The sequence below is a fragment of the Contarinia nasturtii genome, unplaced genomic scaffold (assembly GCF_009176525.2).
Source record: "Contarinia nasturtii isolate CC-2019 unplaced genomic scaffold, AAFC_CNas_1.1 Cnas_scaffold_2042, whole genome shotgun sequence".
In the NCBI taxonomy this organism is placed as follows: Eukaryota; Metazoa; Arthropoda; class Insecta; order Diptera; family Cecidomyiidae; genus Contarinia; species Contarinia nasturtii.
Genome location: NW_022199372.1, coordinates 425,460 through 443,157, shown reverse-complemented (window position 1 = coordinate 443,157; position 17,698 = coordinate 425,460). Strand labels below are relative to the sequence as shown.

General features: G+C 34.3%; 6 protein-coding genes across 6 annotated transcripts; 4 read left to right on the top strand and 2 right to left on the bottom strand.

Annotated features, from left to right (window-relative positions):
• Nucleotides 1-6: 6 nt before the first annotated feature.
• LOC116347707 (ankyrin-3-like) lies at nt 7-1,576 on the top strand. The gene is made up of 8 exons (XM_031778416.1): nt 7-74; nt 230-344; nt 491-580; nt 654-746; nt 826-927; nt 1,006-1,104; nt 1,172-1,273; nt 1,345-1,576. Exons 1-8 carry the CDS (start codon nt 9-11, stop codon nt 1,482-1,484), a joined length of 807 nt encoding a protein of 268 aa, XP_031634276.1. The 5' UTR covers nt 7-8; the 3' UTR covers nt 1,485-1,576.
• Nucleotides 1,577-2,270: 694 nt separating this feature from the next.
• Nucleotides 2,271-3,188, top strand: LOC116347723 (C-type lectin 37Db-like). The gene is made up of 4 exons (XM_031778438.1): nt 2,271-2,487; nt 2,548-2,621; nt 2,742-2,850; nt 2,946-3,188. Exons 1-4 carry the CDS (start codon nt 2,445-2,447, stop codon nt 3,173-3,175), a joined length of 456 nt encoding a protein of 151 aa, XP_031634298.1. The 5' UTR covers nt 2,271-2,444; the 3' UTR covers nt 3,176-3,188.
• Nucleotides 3,189-4,703: 1,515 nt separating this feature from the next.
• LOC116347692 (lectin subunit alpha-like) lies at nt 4,704-5,520 on the top strand. Its single transcript, XM_031778395.1, has 4 exons — nt 4,704-4,837; nt 4,916-4,986; nt 5,056-5,164; nt 5,222-5,520. The coding sequence occupies exons 1-4, from the start codon at nt 4,795-4,797 to the stop codon at nt 5,455-5,457; spliced, it is 459 nt and encodes a 152-aa protein (XP_031634255.1). The 5' UTR covers nt 4,704-4,794; the 3' UTR covers nt 5,458-5,520.
• On the bottom strand, nt 5,511-10,227 carry LOC116347690 (aminopeptidase N-like). The gene is made up of 13 exons (XM_031778394.1): nt 9,950-10,227; nt 9,558-9,692; nt 9,356-9,484; nt 9,137-9,273; nt 8,844-9,048; nt 8,528-8,680; nt 8,268-8,456; nt 8,063-8,206; nt 7,796-7,988; nt 6,666-7,538; nt 6,311-6,498; nt 6,084-6,251; nt 5,511-6,019 (listed from the first exon to the last, which is right to left on the bottom strand). The coding sequence occupies exons 2-13, from the start codon at nt 9,599-9,601 to the stop codon at nt 5,632-5,634; spliced, it is 2,811 nt and encodes a 936-aa protein (XP_031634254.1). The 5' UTR covers nt 9,602-9,692; nt 9,950-10,227; the 3' UTR covers nt 5,511-5,631.
• A 586-nt stretch (nt 10,228-10,813) lies between these two features.
• LOC116347721 (UDP-glucuronosyltransferase 1-7C-like) lies at nt 10,814-14,312 on the top strand. Its single transcript, XM_031778435.1, has 5 exons — nt 10,814-11,533; nt 12,306-12,676; nt 12,760-13,184; nt 13,252-13,279; nt 13,345-14,312. The coding sequence occupies exons 1-5, from the start codon at nt 11,285-11,287 to the stop codon at nt 13,799-13,801; spliced, it is 1,530 nt and encodes a 509-aa protein (XP_031634295.1). The 5' UTR covers nt 10,814-11,284; the 3' UTR covers nt 13,802-14,312.
• Nucleotides 14,242-15,735, bottom strand: LOC116347722 (gastrula zinc finger protein XlCGF57.1-like). Its single transcript, XM_031778437.1, has 2 exons — nt 15,618-15,735; nt 14,242-15,547 (listed from the first exon to the last, which is right to left on the bottom strand). The coding sequence occupies exon 2, from the start codon at nt 15,529-15,531 to the stop codon at nt 14,731-14,733; it is 801 nt and encodes a 266-aa protein (XP_031634297.1). The 5' UTR covers nt 15,532-15,547; nt 15,618-15,735; the 3' UTR covers nt 14,242-14,730.
• Between the last annotated feature and the right edge of the window lie 1,963 nt (nt 15,736-17,698).

Genomic DNA, 17,698 nt, shown 5'->3' with positions numbered 1-17,698 from the left:
TCACCAGAATGAAGTTTATTTTATTGCTCACTTTTATGTTAACAACGATCAGCTTAAGTGTTTTTGCTTTTGTTGTGAGTGTCTTAATATTTCGTAATTAAAATCTTTTGTGCATTACTTTAAGCGGAAGGTGTAAATTTCGACTTGTATTTTAGCCCATTTAATTGAAATTTTTAAAAGTTTTTTTGTGATTTTAAAGTGATTGGATATTCTTTACATTTCTTTGTAGATTGAAAACGACAATCTCAAAGTTTCAAATGACAACGATGATGTCGAAAACGGGGCTGATGTAGACAATGGTGCTGATGTCACTAGTACCGAAGAGAACGGATTACACTTTTTAGGTAATTTTGGAAATAGATTCAATGGATTTATTGAAATCCATGCACTAAAATTCAATAGAACCATTCAACGGTGATGACTATTCGGTGGAAGAGCTGTATGGAATTTGACGATATTTTCATTCTTACTCAATCATTTTCGCAAACAGTGAATTTCAATGCAATCGATAATGCGGAAAAAAAAGACGAATTTATCAAAGATGATCCGAAAGACTTGATTATGGACGCAATTTCAAGAGGTTGATTCAAATTGTTCACCTTAATTCGTTGACTTTAAAATTAATTTCAATTTAAATTTGATTTTTCACCCAGATGATCAAAATGATACCAAATTCTTACTGGAAAATGTGTTTAACGGCGTCAGTGGAATTGAATATAAATACATGCATATTGCAGCTGAATCATGTAATAATCTTACTCAAAGATTCAAACCTTGAATTCAAATTTGAAAACATTTCATAAAATATTAACTTATGACATTTAGGTAAACCAAAGGTGGCCAAAATGTTAATAGAAAAAGGTCTAAATGTGAATGGTGATGCTGGAGCGGATAAATGGGGACCATTGCACGTGGCAACATATAATGGTAATTAATTTTGGGAATTTAAAGTGATATATGCATACATGTATAAGCTGCAACTTCTATTGGATATTATTTTGCCAGATTGTCCAGAGGTAGCCGAAATGCTTATCAAGAACGGCGCTGACGTGAATGCCATAATTCGTATCGGATTTACCCCACTTATTATTTCAGCACACAACGGTATGTTTTTTTTTTAAACAAAAAACCAACGGAACTGGAATTGTCATTAATTCGCATATTTTTATAGATCGTGCTCGAGTTGCAGAAATACTTATTGAAAATGGAGCAGATATTAACTTCAAAGATGCGTCATACAACATGAACGCATTAGAGTGGGCAAAATCAAGAGGTAGCTGGTATTTTTAGTATTTTGATACATCCCAATGAAATGAAATAATTTCATATCTGTCTTTATTTTAGGTCACAAAAGCGTGGTGGATGTGATTAACAAATACAAAAGTAATTCAGAAGTAACTACTGTGAAAAACGAAGAGTCCGACACTGAATACGATGGTTATCACTATGATTATCACGATGGTTTCACATTGAGTTATATATAATTATATATATATATATTAAGACTATTTTTCCGCATTTATTTGAAATAATAATAAATAATAAAATTATAAGACATTTAATGACTACAGACAAATTATTACTATTACATCTGTCGTTGGTGTGCCTTGTATAATGTATATGCCATGAAATCTTTACCAATAGCTACGATTTTTAAATCATCATATTTTGTTGTTGGATTTTTCAATCAATGTTGTCAATTCCACAAAACTCTTTATTTTTCTTATTTACGTCAGAATTACGATGAAATTGCGATCTATTCACAGTACAATGACGTCATTTGAATGGCTCTGGTGCAAAAAGCCGAAAGAATGTATTCGAATATCATATCAAGCTAAAGTTATTCGTTTTTTGCACATCTCAAGCACTCAAATTGCACTGTTAGCCCGCGGCATTTGCACCGTGCATCTGCTACGAAAACACGAAACAGAATACGGAGCGAGACACGAAGAAAGTAGTGTATTTTCATATATGCTTCGTGCCTTGCGTCTTATTCTTTATTCCCCTTTTATATATTTTTGTTATGTAGCGTTGCAGCCTTTGCCATGCTCCGTATTCTGTTTTGTGTTTTCGTAACTGACGCCCCGGGTGAACAGTGCAAATTGAGTGCTTGGGATACCGGTTTGAAATTATCGGAATGTTTACATTACAAACTCATCATTCTTTACAATTGAGAAACTTCGTTTACCTACCATTCACGTAGTGGTTTTCCCATATAAACAAAGAACGACGACGATTTTGCACTCCACTCTTTCTTAGCGCGTTTCGAATACGCGTGAAATCGATATAAATAGTTGTTTATTTTTTAAAACGTGAATTCATTCGCAACTTTTAGTTTGGAACGTTATCATCACAAAATCAAAGTCTTATATTAAATAAAAAGCCGTAATTGTTTGCAAGACTTCCTTCTGATCAAAATCGCATACATTTGATATATTTTCAATATGAAATGTTCGTTGGTTTTGTTAATTGTTTCGGTGATAATTGGTATGTTTTTGAATCCATTCAAATACATTTGCAAACGTTTTCTCAATGATTTTCTTGTAGCATCCACATTTGGTGATCCCCATGATCTACCAGAATATGCAGAAAAACGTTACCACTTGGAACCATTTTTTAAAGTAAGCATTTAATCGTCAAGTTTTCAGTGAAAAAGAAATCATTTCATGTGTCACCACAAGTGCTGAAGTGTCGTCGTTATTATTTCGATTACTTTTGATTAAAAATTCATTTATTTATAGACAAATTGGTTTAAAGCTATGCAATACTGCCACTCGAAGGGCATGCGATTGATAACCATCGCATCAAAGGAGGAACAACGAAATATCGAGAATTTCGCCAGAGAATCAGGTATTTAATTTTTCATTTCTGTACCATTTGTATTTCGAGAAACTTCAGTTTTTCCGTAAACAAAATGTTTTGGTTTTCTTTGATACTGGGCATAGATCTTGGCGATGAAAGCTTCTGGACGTCCGGCACCAGTTTGGGCGATCAAGTATTCTATTGGTTTGACAGCGGTAAAAAGATCACATTCACAAATTGGATCAATGGTGAACCGAATGACTTTGATAGCGACAGAAAGTGCATCGAAATACTTAATGAAACCGATTTCAAATGGAACGATTGCTCTTGCTTTGATAATAATAAACGCGTTATTTGCGAAGAAAACGTGTAATTTTTTATTTTTATTTAAGAGAAAAATTAAAATAAAATAAAGGATGAAATTATTGAAGAATGAAATGTCTTTCGTATTAAATCCTCAATAGGACTATTGCTTAATCGAAACGTGGAAAGAGTAAAAAAGTTAATTGATTAGATCGCTAGGTATAGAGGCATTGACACGTACCGGTTTTTTTAAAAACAAAAATCTATTTTTGCAGTGACATTAAATCTAATCAGTCCAAACGATATAATTCAATTTTGATGCCATAAATGAGTGCCGAAATCGTTGAAAACCCCTAAAGATTTTGCAAAAATGGTTTAAAAGAAAGACCTTTGTTATCTTGAGAACTTACAGTATTGAGACATAGATTCATAATCAGAAATTGTATTGGGCTATTCAGTAGCTAAAATGGCCAATCTCGCTGAATATAGCAGTTACCTCCGAAATAAAAAGTGCTTTATCTGATAGGTGCTGTTTTGATGAAACCGAAAGAAACTACCGTTATGAATTGACCTTCTGCGCTTTCTATCCAAAGAAAACGTCATTGATCTGCGATAAAATCTCTCACCCACATTGAATCTGTTTTTGAATTAAAAGGTGTTTCCTTTTGATAGAGATCAAGCGAGAGAGAGAGAGAGAGAGAGAGAGAGAGAGAGAGAAAGAAAGAAAGAAATTCATAATGTTTGCAAACAAAATCCCGAAAAAAAACGTACTTTATCTGATAGCTGCTGTTTTGGTGATACCGAAAGAAACTACCGTTAAGAATTGACCTTACGCGCTTTCTATCCACATTGAATCTGTTTTTGAAGTAAAAGGTGTTTCCTTTTGATGAAGAGCAAGCGAGAGAGATAGAGAGAGAAAGAGAGAAAAATGAGAAATTCATAATGTTTGCAAACAAAATCCAAACTTGTTTTATCATTATCAACAGATACATTAGTTTTTTGTTTATTTTCAACAGACTTTATGGGATTTCCAGCACGTTTTACACATTTCAGGATTAATACTTCGATTATTCAACATAGTCTTAATGCGCTTTTTCTTTTCTTTTAGTCATATTCATTCTTTTGCGTCATTCTACACGGTGAAGAGCGCTTCACGCGAATGAATGCAAAAAGAAAAGGTCAATGGAAGAATTACCAAGAAGAACCGGATTTTTGTTTATTTATAAATATGGACAGTGTTGCGTTTTTCACACTGGAGGTGCGCGCACATAGTAGACTTCGCACTCATAAACTGTGTGCGGAGCACACAATGCTTTTATTTTCAATGTGCACACACATTTACATAGAAGTTTGACAGTTCTCGACAAATTCAAAACTGATATTTGAAATGTCAATTTTCTATGCTAATGTGGGTGCACATTGAAAATAAAAGCATTTTGTGCGTCGCACACAGTCTGTGAGTGCGATGTATACTATGTGCAATTGTGCACGCACCTCCAGTATGAAAAACGCAACTCTGAATATGGATGATGCGCAACATTCTTGGTAAGACTTAAGGTACTTTCTTTCGTGGCTTTCGTGCATCTGAAGAAGAATATAAATAGTATTTTGGAGTCAATAGAATTCATTCGTTGTTTCATCCTCTGATAAGTTGAATCTTTGCTACAATTTTTTCAGTGAACGATCAAAATGAAGTCGAGTATCGTATTTTGCATTGTTTTGGCAGTAGTTGGTATGTCATTTTTCGTCCAAACACTTTAAAAGACATTTTATTTTATCTCGGTAAATATGACGTTTCGAATTTTTGCAGTGCCAATTTTCGGTGCTCCAAACTCAAAGGATGGAAACACAAAACGTTATCACATGGAACCATTTTTTAAGGTAAAATTTCACTTTATAGAATTTTATTCGACAAAAACAATTTAACCGATGATTTTTTTTTTACAAAAGACCAACTGGTACCGCTCGATGGCATTTTGTCATAATATGGGCATGCGTTTGATTAGCATTCAATCGGAAGAAGAACAAGAAAAGATTGTGAACATTATCAACGAAGCCGGTAAGTCACCAACGTTCCGTTTTCGTATGATTGTAGATTAATTATTTTCAAAATCAGGTCACCATGATGAGAGTTTCTGGATGGCAGCTACAAATTTGGGCGATACAATTTTCTATTGGTTTGACACGGGCAAAAAAATATCATTCAAGAATTGGGCTCGCGGTGAACCAGATAATGATCGAAGACAATGCATTGCTTTATATAACGAAAAAGAACTTCTTTGGAATGATATCGATTGCAATGAACAACATCGCATTATCTGCGAAGAAGACATTAAAACCAATTCCATTTAATTTAATCCATTTTGTAGATACTGTACTGCACAAGAAAATATTAAAAGATAAAATTAAATTGCAAAAGAAATTTTTAATGAGTTTCGTTCAAAAAAAAATATGAATATGTCTTCATATGAAAATAGTTCCATTTTCCAAATCTCTCTCTCATTTTCAATGTTCACTTCCTTCGAATTAATTCAGTTTAAATTTTTGTGATGTCAAATACATTTGCAATTTATAATACGAATGTGATCGCCAATAAACATTGTTTTGAACTGAATTTGCAGCCAACTGTATGCTATCCCCAATGGATTTTAAACCGAGACTGTCAGCTTTTTCTTTGAATTCTTTCAATTGATCGAGATGATAGTCTTTGTTCATGAATTTAGTGGCTGATTTGATCATTTTCGAAATAGTTGAGAAACCGTTACCGAAATATTCACTGATTTCTTTAATATTCGACCTTAGAAAATCGAATGCAATTTTCGAACCAAATCTATTTTCGGCAACAGCTCCGAATACTTTGTGACCGTCCTGCTTACGAATGCCCGACGATGGTGAAAGTATCATGTTCAAGTACCTTCAAGGAATAAAATAAATTACGAATCAGAGATTTTGAAATGGCAAATTGTCGAATGACTTACTTTGACCAAAGTTCTGGTTTCGTTGTGCAACCGAGTGCACTTAAAATGATATCTTTTTCAGATGCGTCAGCCGTTTCCAAGTATCGATTGTAGGCAAAGTTCCATTCCTTAGAGGAACCCCCACGCAATGCAGTACAAAAAACTATCTCCTTTATATTCGGATTGATGCTGAAAGAGAAAAATGTCATTAAGCTTGATATTTAATTCAAAGTGCAATTTCAAATTACGAAATTTGAGCTTTGTTCATCATCCATTCACGATAAATGTGTTGTGCCTTATTCACACATAATTCGTAATCGAATGAACAAGCATGACGAACGATTACAGCTCGATGAAGTAATTGCACGTGCGACTCATTTGACTTTTCAAAGCCCATTTCGTTGTAAATCGGCTTGATGATGCGAAGCATGAACTCCTGAAATCGAATGAAATTTTCTTATTTTTCTTTTCGGCTTTCTTTTTTCAGCTTTCTTTCTATCTTCCTTTCTCTACTCCCTCTTCAACCCTCTCCCCCTCTTTTCTCCTTTCTCTACGCCTCTATCTTTTCTGTGGTGAATAAATTAAAAAACCAATCAAACTTACCCTAAACTGTTCATAAAGTGGTTCTTGGCTCAGCATGCCTACGATAAACTCAATGCCAGACTTGGCAGCTGCCCATGGCAAAACGTCTCTCGTACGTAATTTACGTAAAAACATCAACGGAATATCGTATTCCAAAATTTCAGCGCGTGCCAAATTCAACGAGTCATCGATCAATTGCGCGATCACGACATCAGGCAAAGAATCATAACTGTAATTCAACGCCGCCCATGACTTATAATCATAATTAACACGATAGTAACCACAGCGACGAACGTTCAAATAGAAATAATCATCACCACTAATCGCATCGTGGAGTGTTTTGTTTTCGTTACTCTCAAGCCAATACTTTGGAATGGTATCCTCTTTATTGGGATCGCCTTCGGTCACATATGTGATTGGAATGTGCCATTTTTGAGTGTCATTGTTTGACATGCCATTTGGTAACAGGTACCGTTGTTGTGACACATGAATTGATGTTCCATTTCGTACAACACTTAAAATTGGATATCCAGCTTGGTTTGTCCAAGTCTCCATAATAGTTTCAACGGTCAGATTGGCGGGTAGTGTCTTATCTCGATGCCCGAATTCTGTCATTATCTTCCACAAATCACTGCGAACCGCATTTTTGTATTGAAACACATTCAAGTACTTGTGCAATGCTTTTTTGAATGTTTTTTCACCCAAAAAACATTGCATCATTCGGATTATGGATGCCCCTTTTGAGTAGGATATTGGATCAAATATACGACGAATATCAGCTGCAGTATTTACATCAAATGAAATTGGATGTGAACTTAAGTTGGAATCCTCTTCCATTGCCGCTTGTAGCTCGTTTATTGAAATGAAATCCAAATGTCGCCAGGACGGTTTTATCTAAAAATTAACATTCAAATTATGAAAGGAAACGATTTTGTTTCTTTTTACGATTTTTCACTAGTGAGTCTAAAAGTGCCGCATCTGCATACAAGAAAGAGTAACACTTGCAAGAAAAGTGCTCGCAACTCCGCGGTGACTATAACAGCTTTGACTACGCATCACTCTAAAATACTGACGTTCGCCATAATTGGCGCAAAAGGTGCGATTTTTGGACAAAAAAGCACAAAATGAGAGTATTCAAATGTACCACTCACCTCTTCAAGAGCAACGTAACTCATAAAAGTGGCGAACCCTTCTTTCAGCCAAAGATCATTCCACCATTTCATCGTAACGAGATTTCCGAACCATTGATGGGCCAGTTCGTGCGCAATCGTACTTGCCACACGTTCAGTACTTTTGGCAGGCGATCGTTGCTCTTCATCTGCCGATACCAGCAACGCCGATTCCCTGCAAACCAATCAAAAGTTTAGTCGAAATCTCACCAGTCAGTTCTTTTGTCATGAAAATCCGAGAGTACTGACCTGAATGTGATTAAGCCATAGTTTTCCATCGCGCCAAATCCAAACTCGGGCACAGCGACTATATCAATTTTGGGTAAATTGAAGCGAATCCCGAAGTATTTTTCGAAGAATGGCAAAATTTTGACCGTCATGTCAAAGGCAAACCTTTAAATGAAGATGTCATTCATGGAAAATAATAATGTTGAATAATTTCATGATAGCTTACTGTGTCAGATCGGCAACTGTCTGGCGGCTCCAAATATTGATTCGCGGTAATTCTTCGACAGGTGCGTCTTTTATTGATGTTCGAGATACATTCGTATTGACCAGATTCGTAGCCATGAATGCAACTAAGTACGTAGACATTAGGGGTGTTGTATTGAAATCTTGTCGAATATATCCATTTGGTAATCTCCTAATTAGAATTCAACGTAAATCAATGATTTTGAAAAGATTAATTCTGAAGAGAAAAAGTTGTGTTGTTACATTGTTTGTTTGCTGGGCATATTGGATAAGGCCATCGTCAGGTTTTCATGATAAATCAAGCTTATGTCGAATCGGGCCTTCTTATCAGGACGATCAAAACATGGGAACGCTCGCCGGGCGTCAATCGGCGAAAATTGAGTGCTAACCAACCATCTGAAAACATGAAAGAATAAACAATGATCAAAATCAAACTTTCAACAATAGTTCTAACTTTTTTCATTCCAGTCACTCCATTCACGGGAATTTGTTTCAATCGAATTTACATCATTTTTTTGAACAATTCTCGTAATATGAGAAAATGAAAAAAAAATCTCACTTTTTGTCGGTGGTGTCGATGTCGTCGTAGCCAACGCGATAAAAGCCTTGTAATGTAGTGGAAAGTTGACTGATAAATTCGATGTTAACTTGCAGTGATGTATTCTTCGGCATCTCCAGCAAATCAATGACATATATTTCATTGTTTTTACCATAATTCGATTGGATACTAAGAAGTCGAGTGACCTCTCCATTGATTTCAGCCACTACAAATGACATTTTTAACATAAACTCAATTTTATTCAATTTTATTGAGTTTTCCATGTATATTATTTCTGGAATTTCAGAACCCACCTTCAACCTTGTTAATCGTAATATTGTTAATATCCAAAACGATCGGTGGCCACTGTGTTTCATTGGCATCTTTCATAACATCGATGACAATATGACCAGAGCTAGTACCATACTGAATTTCTGGCCGCATAACCAACCTGTAAAGTGTCAAAATATGAAATGGATACAGTCGAAAAGATTCGTCAAATTAAATGGATTGATTTAAAATATAAAACTCACTTGTAGAGTGTTGGACTCCAACCTTCACTTAAATTTATCGTTCTTGGCATGAATTTGGCCTCGGGGTTCAAAGACACCAATCGCTCAGAAATAGGTTTTTCTATTGAGACTACGGTGGCACTCGTAGTACTAAACATCATGTGATAAAAAAATGGAAAAAATGTTAATTTCTTTTGATGCCATCACTTTGTTTCTTACTTACTCTTTTCCAAATAGTAAATAAATTAAAATTGTATAGACTAGCATGATGAAGAGATTGTGATTAACAATGTATCAATGAGACATGAAATCGGTCACAACTTGGAGGTGCTTGCTGCCGTCGATTTAAATTGGTTAACTGAATATGATTTTTTTTTAAATATATGAATCGAATCTTCAGAAAAGTGCTGATAAAAAATTCCAAATTAAATTCGGAAAAAATTCATTGAAAACTTCGTGAATATTCCGAACAAACTACAATTTGCAAAAATGTTCAAGCTTTCAAATTATTCGAATTCAAAGGATTGCATTACTATATAGGTAAAACTAAAAACTGTTCTCGAAATACAATTGGACAGAAAGTTGGACGATAAACTGTTGTCGACAACGTGGTACCTTTTCAACTGGTTTCATTTTGTCTTTCAAAATTGTGTAAAACCGGTGGCACCGGTCCGGTGCTGTGCTTCGTATTCAATAGTGTTGGAGAAAAATTATGTATGAAAGAGAACTCGTATTTTGGCCACATCAAAAATGAACCCACAAAAAAATTAATGAGGTTTTTTTCATATTCGATCTTTGTGGTGCAAACGTATTGCTCTTGGCCGTGAATCTATGTTTTGAAGTAAATCGGAGGCAATGGAATTTGTTTTCCGTAAGTTATTATCACGGTTACGATACAGACTGTTTTTATACACAAAAGACGGCTTTCTGTTTACTATGAACAACTGACGTAAGACAGCAACCAAATTGTATGATACAATGACGTATCAATTGCCCATACATTGTACACTATACAATACAGTGTATTGAATACACAAATACCATAAATTCTTCTTTCTTGCGAATGTATGAGTAATCGAAAACGTACAACAATGCGAATATGCCGCGTCGGAAACGAATATGTTTAAAGAGATAATGATCATAAAGTATTTTTTGTATATGTATTCCATTTTCGAAACTATCAAAGTTGTGACGGAACCTCTGCTAGTACGGTAATGACGATTCGGAGCCAAAATGAAGTAAATGCAGTTGTGTTGGTGTGGGCTCGTCTTATTTCATTTTTTTTGTGTGTTGCTTCGACACATATCGGATACATTTCAGCACACTTAAGAAGTAATGCAGATGCGTTCATCAGCTGATTATGTACGATTCAGATCGTTTACATAACATGATTTACAATTAACTTTCCAAACCATTTAAAAATCATATTCGACAATTTCTGGATTTGAAAACAGATAAAATGTTATTTGGTGATTTAATTCAGTCATTAATTTAAGCTAAAAATAGACAAAATATGTCGACCTGTATGCTCTTCGCAATGAAGTTGGTCAATGTCAGCAGTCTTTTTAGTTCATGTGAGAAGTTTCGTATAAATCAGTGAATCGTGCATATCTTGACAGTAGTGTATTTGTATTTTGTTTTGTCTAACCTATAATCATAAAAAACCTATCTTTGAAGTATATATTCTAAAAATAAATTCTATTATAAGACTATTGTATTAAGACAAATGTCAATATTTTGCAGCTAAACGACAATAATAGACACCAACATAAATACTGCAATAAGCAATATATGCAATAAAGTTGATTGTAGCGGTGGGCTAATTTTAGTTTCCACGCGCAAGAGGAACGTATAAGACACACACTTTGGTGTATTGTGTCTAGTCTTGAGTGTTTTTTTGTATTCCGCGCATCTTTTTCTAGTGTAATGCTAAAGTAATAATTGGTGAATATGAAAGTGCAAATCGGATTGGTGCTATTGTTGTTTTTGTCAACAGCAAATTCATTGAAAATTCTTGGAATGTTTCCAATTCCGATATTGAGTCATTTTAAGTTTTTTCACTCAATTTTGCGTGAACTCGCTGATGCTGGCCATGACGTTACAGTTGTGAGTCATTTCCCAGATAACGATGCACCGGTGAATTACAAAGATTTATTGCTGCCAAAATCGGATTTGGCTTTGAACTCGGTTGATTTGGAGGTAAACATACGAAATTTAACATTTAACATTTTTACAGAAAATGTCATTTTTCCTGTTGAAAAAAAGGATAATCGAGTGTCCTCAGCATATTGAAGGTGAAAGTCTCAATTTTGTGTGCTCAATCGCGTATAATCAGTTGCCAGAATTTCGAAAATGCTGACATCAGCATCAAATGATAATGTGTGCATGCCTATTTATATTCATTCGTTTCGCATATTCACTCTTCTTTATTTCAAACGCACACGTTCGATTTAATTTTATAAGTGATTCAAAATATTTGCAATGTTGAACGAATGTATTTTGAGTTGAACTAAAAAAATAAACATAGTAAAATTTATCAAAATCACTCTATTTCACGCTGACTTTTTTCAACTTTAACCCGGATACTTTTTTAGATAAATGTCGATTGCTTTAAGCAAGTTGCTGATAAGACATGTTTTTATTTTTTGTATTAATATAACGTAGATCTAAATATGTAGAAAGTAACAAGTGAACATTGGATAACTCGACTTTAAATCAACGATTCACAATTGCATTGATAGCAAGAGCATATATCCATGAAAATTACCATTCTAACTCGGTCCCTTTAAAGATAGAAAACGGTGTGGATCACTTCTTCTCATCAATCTGCATTGGATAATTACCCTGCGCCATAAAAACTATCACAATCTGTATTATCGAAACACCCTAATGTGCTTATTTTGTAAAAAAAAAATATTGTCCATTTTGATAAAGTAATAATTTTTTAAAAAAGAATCAATTTCATTTACAGGTGTTTAAAAATGCGCCATGGAGTACATATATTGTTACATTTTGGAGATTACAGCAAAATGGATTCAAAGAATGTGATCTTATTTTCAGTTCCCCTGTTCTGCAAACAATTTTGAAATCGAACCAAAAATTCGACGTCATTTTATTGGAACAATTCAATAATGATTGCCTTATGGCCGTTGCATGGAAATTAAAAACGCCTGTCATTGCTTTAAGCAGTTGTTTGTTATTGCCATGGCATTACGATCGTATCGGTAACCCATTATTTCCATCCTATATTCCGAATGTGCTAGTTGGATACTCGAATAAAATGAATTTTTTTCAACGTTTCAACAACTGGATAGGCGTCAATGTGTTAAATCTAATGTATCAGTAGGTTCTACTCAATGTTGATACTAGAAGTTCATTAGTTGAGCGACTATTGATAATAAATTTTCAAAATTCTTTGCACATAGATACATCACAGTACCGGAGACTGATAAAATTATTCAAAAATATATGAAAAATGATAATGTTCCATCGGTCAGTGAGCTCGTCAAAGAAACAAGTTTGATGTTTGTAAATACCCATTACTCGATCAGTGGATCAAGACCAATGACTCCAATGATGATTGAATTGGGTGGCATTCATATCAAAGAAAAAAAGCCTCTCGATCCAGAACTGAAAGCATTATTGGACTCGGCCAAGAACGGCGTGATCTATGTGAGTTGGGGTTCTATGATTCGTGGCTCATCCTTACCAGACGACAAACGAAAAATACTTCTCAATACATTCGCTTCTTTGAAACAGAAAGTTTTGTGGAAATTTGAAAATGACACACTTCAAGATCAACCAAAAAATGTATTCATTCGGAAATGGTTACCACAAAGGGACATTTTATGTACGTACCATGTTTGCACAATCTTTTTCAAAAATAATCTCACATTCTGGTGTTTTTATCGTTTTAGGTCATCCAAATGTGCGTGCATTCATAAGGTAATTACATTTTGAAAGTAGTATGATCGTTAATGAGAAAACTTTCTAATTATATTCATTTGCAGTCATGGCGGGCTATTGGGAATTAGCGAAGCGGTTTATTGTGGCATTCCTATTATAGTGACACCATTTTTTGGTGACCAATTTCAAAATGCAGCCACAGTAGAGGCACGTGGCATCGGTTATATTGTTCGCTATAGAGATATGACAGAAGAAACTATCAAAATAGCAATTACCAATGCATTGTCACCGGAGGCGTTGCAAAGGGCAAAAACAGTATCTTATTCATTTCGAAATCGACCGATGAAACCGGCTGAAGCGGCTGTTTGGTGGGTAGAATATGTATCGGCAACACGAGGAGCTCCCTTACTAAAATCACATGCAAACAATTTATCAGTATTCACGTACTACTCTTTTGATATTTACATTACGATAGCGACTGGGCTGATTGTCATCATTGCATTATGTATTTTTATCATTCGAATGTGTTTCGGAAGAAGAAATAAATCAAAAACCGATTAAGATTCAATATCGAAATTTATATCAAGATTTTCTCAAAAGGAAAATTAAATAAAATTCAATCTATATTTGTGAATCTTTTTATGAATTTTGCACTTTGAAAGAAATGAAAATTGGCTTTGCTTATAGACAAAATGGCAAGTCATTGAATAATTTTCTTGCATCGAGCTCTGATTTAAGCAAAGTTGAACTGGAATTTGTAATAGTAGTAAAGCAATTTTCATATAAATCCACCATCGCCACTTATGACATAGACTGAATACTACACGGTTAATTTTGAAATTGAGAAGGAAAAGAATCAGCTCTGAAAATTGTTAACTGACGCCTCTTGTATTAGTCAAATAAGAAAAACTTCCTACCAAGTCGAATTTTCCACATTAGAATGGACTATCCGAAAGTCTAACCTATTACTAGGCCAAACTAATTCAAATAAAAACAAAATGTATTTTTAGAAACTGTAATACTTCATTTATTTCAATGAAACATGAATAAAGAAAAAAATTCAATAATGGGAGATTTTGAAGTTTAATTTCTAAAATCCAAAAACATTGTTGAATCATTGATTGCTTCTTCTATTAATTGAGAATTACTTGTGGATTTTGATGTGTCTGTTGTAATGTGCTTGTTGACTAAAGCATTTTGAGCAGAATCCGCATTGAAATGGTTTGAAACCGGTGTGTGTTCGCATCTGCTTCATAAGATTGCAGAGTCCATTACTTTTAAACTGTTGGCACACATGACATTGAAAACCACGTCGCTTACAATGTCCTTCATGATCGTCCTTTTCCGCTTGTTGATTGAAGTTTCTGTAGCAAATTGAACATTTGAATTTCAATGGACGAGGATTGATGTGAGTTTTCATGTGACGTTTCATATTAGTTTCCCAGGTAAATTTCTTTGTACAATCATTGCATTGGAATGGTCTTTCATCACTATGCAACCGCATATGCTCCTTCAAACAGCGTTTGTATATACAAAGTAGAGTATTTCTTGCATAAAAAACACTCGTAACGTTTAACTTTGTAAGCAACTTCATGTTCCAATTGTTCATTTCTTTGGGAAAATCCATGCAAACAGTTTGAACAACTAAACAGAAATTCTTTGACGTGCGTTTTCATATGCCTTTTCAGATTTTCTTTTGTGGTTAATCGTTTTGAACACAAGGTGCATGGAAACGGCTTCTCGCCAGTGTGAGTCAGAATGTGTGTTTTAAAATGGCTTTTCTTCAAAGTAGAATACTCGCACTTTGTACATTTGTGCTGTTTACCAATCGGCTTCGCTGCAGCTTGACCCTCTTTGCCATTGTACCTATTGCTTTTGCAGACACTATCACCGTTGCCTTTAGTTGCTTTACCATGCGATGTAGTCGCCTTTTGTTCACCCCGATCCGGTGATTGCATTGATACATCACTTTGATGACCACCACCAGAAATATCTTCAGCTTTCTTTTCAATATTTTCCGTTTTCACCTCCTCTTTAACCTCAACCAAATTACAAACACCATCAAAATCGTTTATTTCATCAATTTGATCCCCGACAATTGCATTATGGGGTCTGTTGTTGTCCAATTCTGACATCGGCAACATGTGAATGTCACCTACACTTTCTGGTTCTTCTTTAATCATTGGCTCCGATTTTATTTCGGCCTCAGACAATAGCAGTTCACCAGTTTCTGGCGGCAATTTGTTTAACCCATGTCTATCGGGTGGTTGTCTCTCTCGACGGCCATCCATTGCGACACACAAATCACTTGATTGATTAGCAAATACAAATATTGTCAAAAGAATACAAGAAAATCCATCACACCGCCATGACTTACCTCGAAATAAATCCAATCGCAACGCAAAAATCAAGTTCAATCAATGTTTTCAGCACAAAATAATTTTTTAGAATTTTTTTATGAGACTAACCAATATGGCGGTGTCGATCGAATAGAAATTTTATTTGTTATGTGGAATACGTTGTTATTACACTAGCACAGAGCACTATGCTAATCAGCAAATAATAAACGCACACAATCACACAACTTCACAATTAATGACACAATTAATGTTCGAAAATTGACTGATAGACGGGTTGTCGCTACATATTCGAATTCCTTGCAAGGCGACTTCACGATCCGAAAATGAAAACAGTTTTGGTTTTTTGGAAAATTAAATTATAATAGAAACATAAATCCATTTTTTTGCAAGAAAAAAACGGATTTGAAATAGTATAAAATGTTGTGAATGTTTTTTGATGTGAATTGGTTTGCATAGATGAAATTGAATTAGAATGAATCAAATGTCAACTTTGCGCTGATGTTGATGCATGAAGCCAATGTGTAAATTTCAACAACACCAAACTAAGAACGCATACAATGTGTGAACACAAACTGATTTTTTAGTGAAATTGTGTGTGTGATCAACGATACACTGTACTTCGTCAGGAGCAATCGGTCGTTCCAAGAAAAGATACGTACAGACGCGTTTCAAAATTTTCAACAATCACACAAAAAGGTAAAAATACATGTTGCTTTAAATAGATTTTTGTGAAATAACAAAATGTTCAAATTTCATAAATCGAAGCCGTAACATTGACTGTAAACATAAAAAATGATTTTTTCTCTTCTTAGGTTCGATACGTCCAAATGGCGTCCAATGAAGTTTCACCAACAAGTGGCCTAAATCTCACCGACATCAACTTTGATTGTCTGGAGAGAATTTTCAGTTATGCAACCATCGATGACTTGTTGAACATTGTGCATACTACCACACAATTCATAGCAGCCGCTGATTTGGTATTTGTACAAAAGTTTCAAGTCAAAAAGTTCCATTTATTTCATTTCTGGATCAAAGGAATGTACCACACCTAAAATTATCAACAATTTTGCTCAAAAAGACTTGTTGACAAAAATCAAAAATTAGTATGAAAAATGTTCATATTTTTCAACCGAATCACTTGAAACTTCGTCAGTAGCTAGATTATGGTCGAAACCCATAGTGAAATTTCATTTGTGGCCTGATACGAACATATTAAATCACGTGAAATTGATGAAAAAATTCGATCTCATCATCTCAGTATGGTTCCCATACAAAAATTCCAATATTTGGAGTAAAAATTTTTTTCGAAAAATGTGTGAATATTTTAGCAAGGTATATACAATTAGATTCAGTGAGGTACAATTCGAAAATGAAAATTGCATAAAAAACTTGTTTCTGGGTAAATTTTTATTTTGACATAATACAATATATTTATCAGGCTTGGTTTGCGCTGTGCGGAAAAGCAAAATTTTCAAAGATATTTTATTATTTAGGATGTTGATAATAATTCCTTGTTTCATGCTTTATGGAATATAAGCTCCTTATCGTTCTCTTCCATGATCAGCTGGATTATATCGCTTTACTTTATCCAGTGCACTTCGGAAAGAGCTATGAAACATGAACAAAAAATTTAAAATTTGAATTGCATTCAACTTAAAATTAAAGTAAACTTACTCAGCTCCGCCATTGTATTCTCTGACCTTTTGCTGTGCACTAAGTGAATGATTCAAAAGTAATATTAGGACCGGCCATAGTTATGTTTGTATTACCACTAATAAACTTACGTTGGAATGTCATCATTTTCTCTATAATGCGCCAAAAACAAACCAATATTAGTTAATGATTGTTTTTTATGTTTTTTTTTTAATTTAAAGCTTTTTTCAAACTTACTCTACAATATTAAATTCTTTCAAGCTAAGAGAAAACAATAAACATATAGAAAAGAATTAAAATTTGATTTTTTTAAATTGAGAAATCAAAACTTACCAGCCCAAAAAGAAAGTTGCCTTCTTTCCACGAAGTAATTGCAAACCTCTGTGATAAAATTTAATTCATCATGAATAAATGTGTCTTATTGAAAATTCATATTCGATATAAA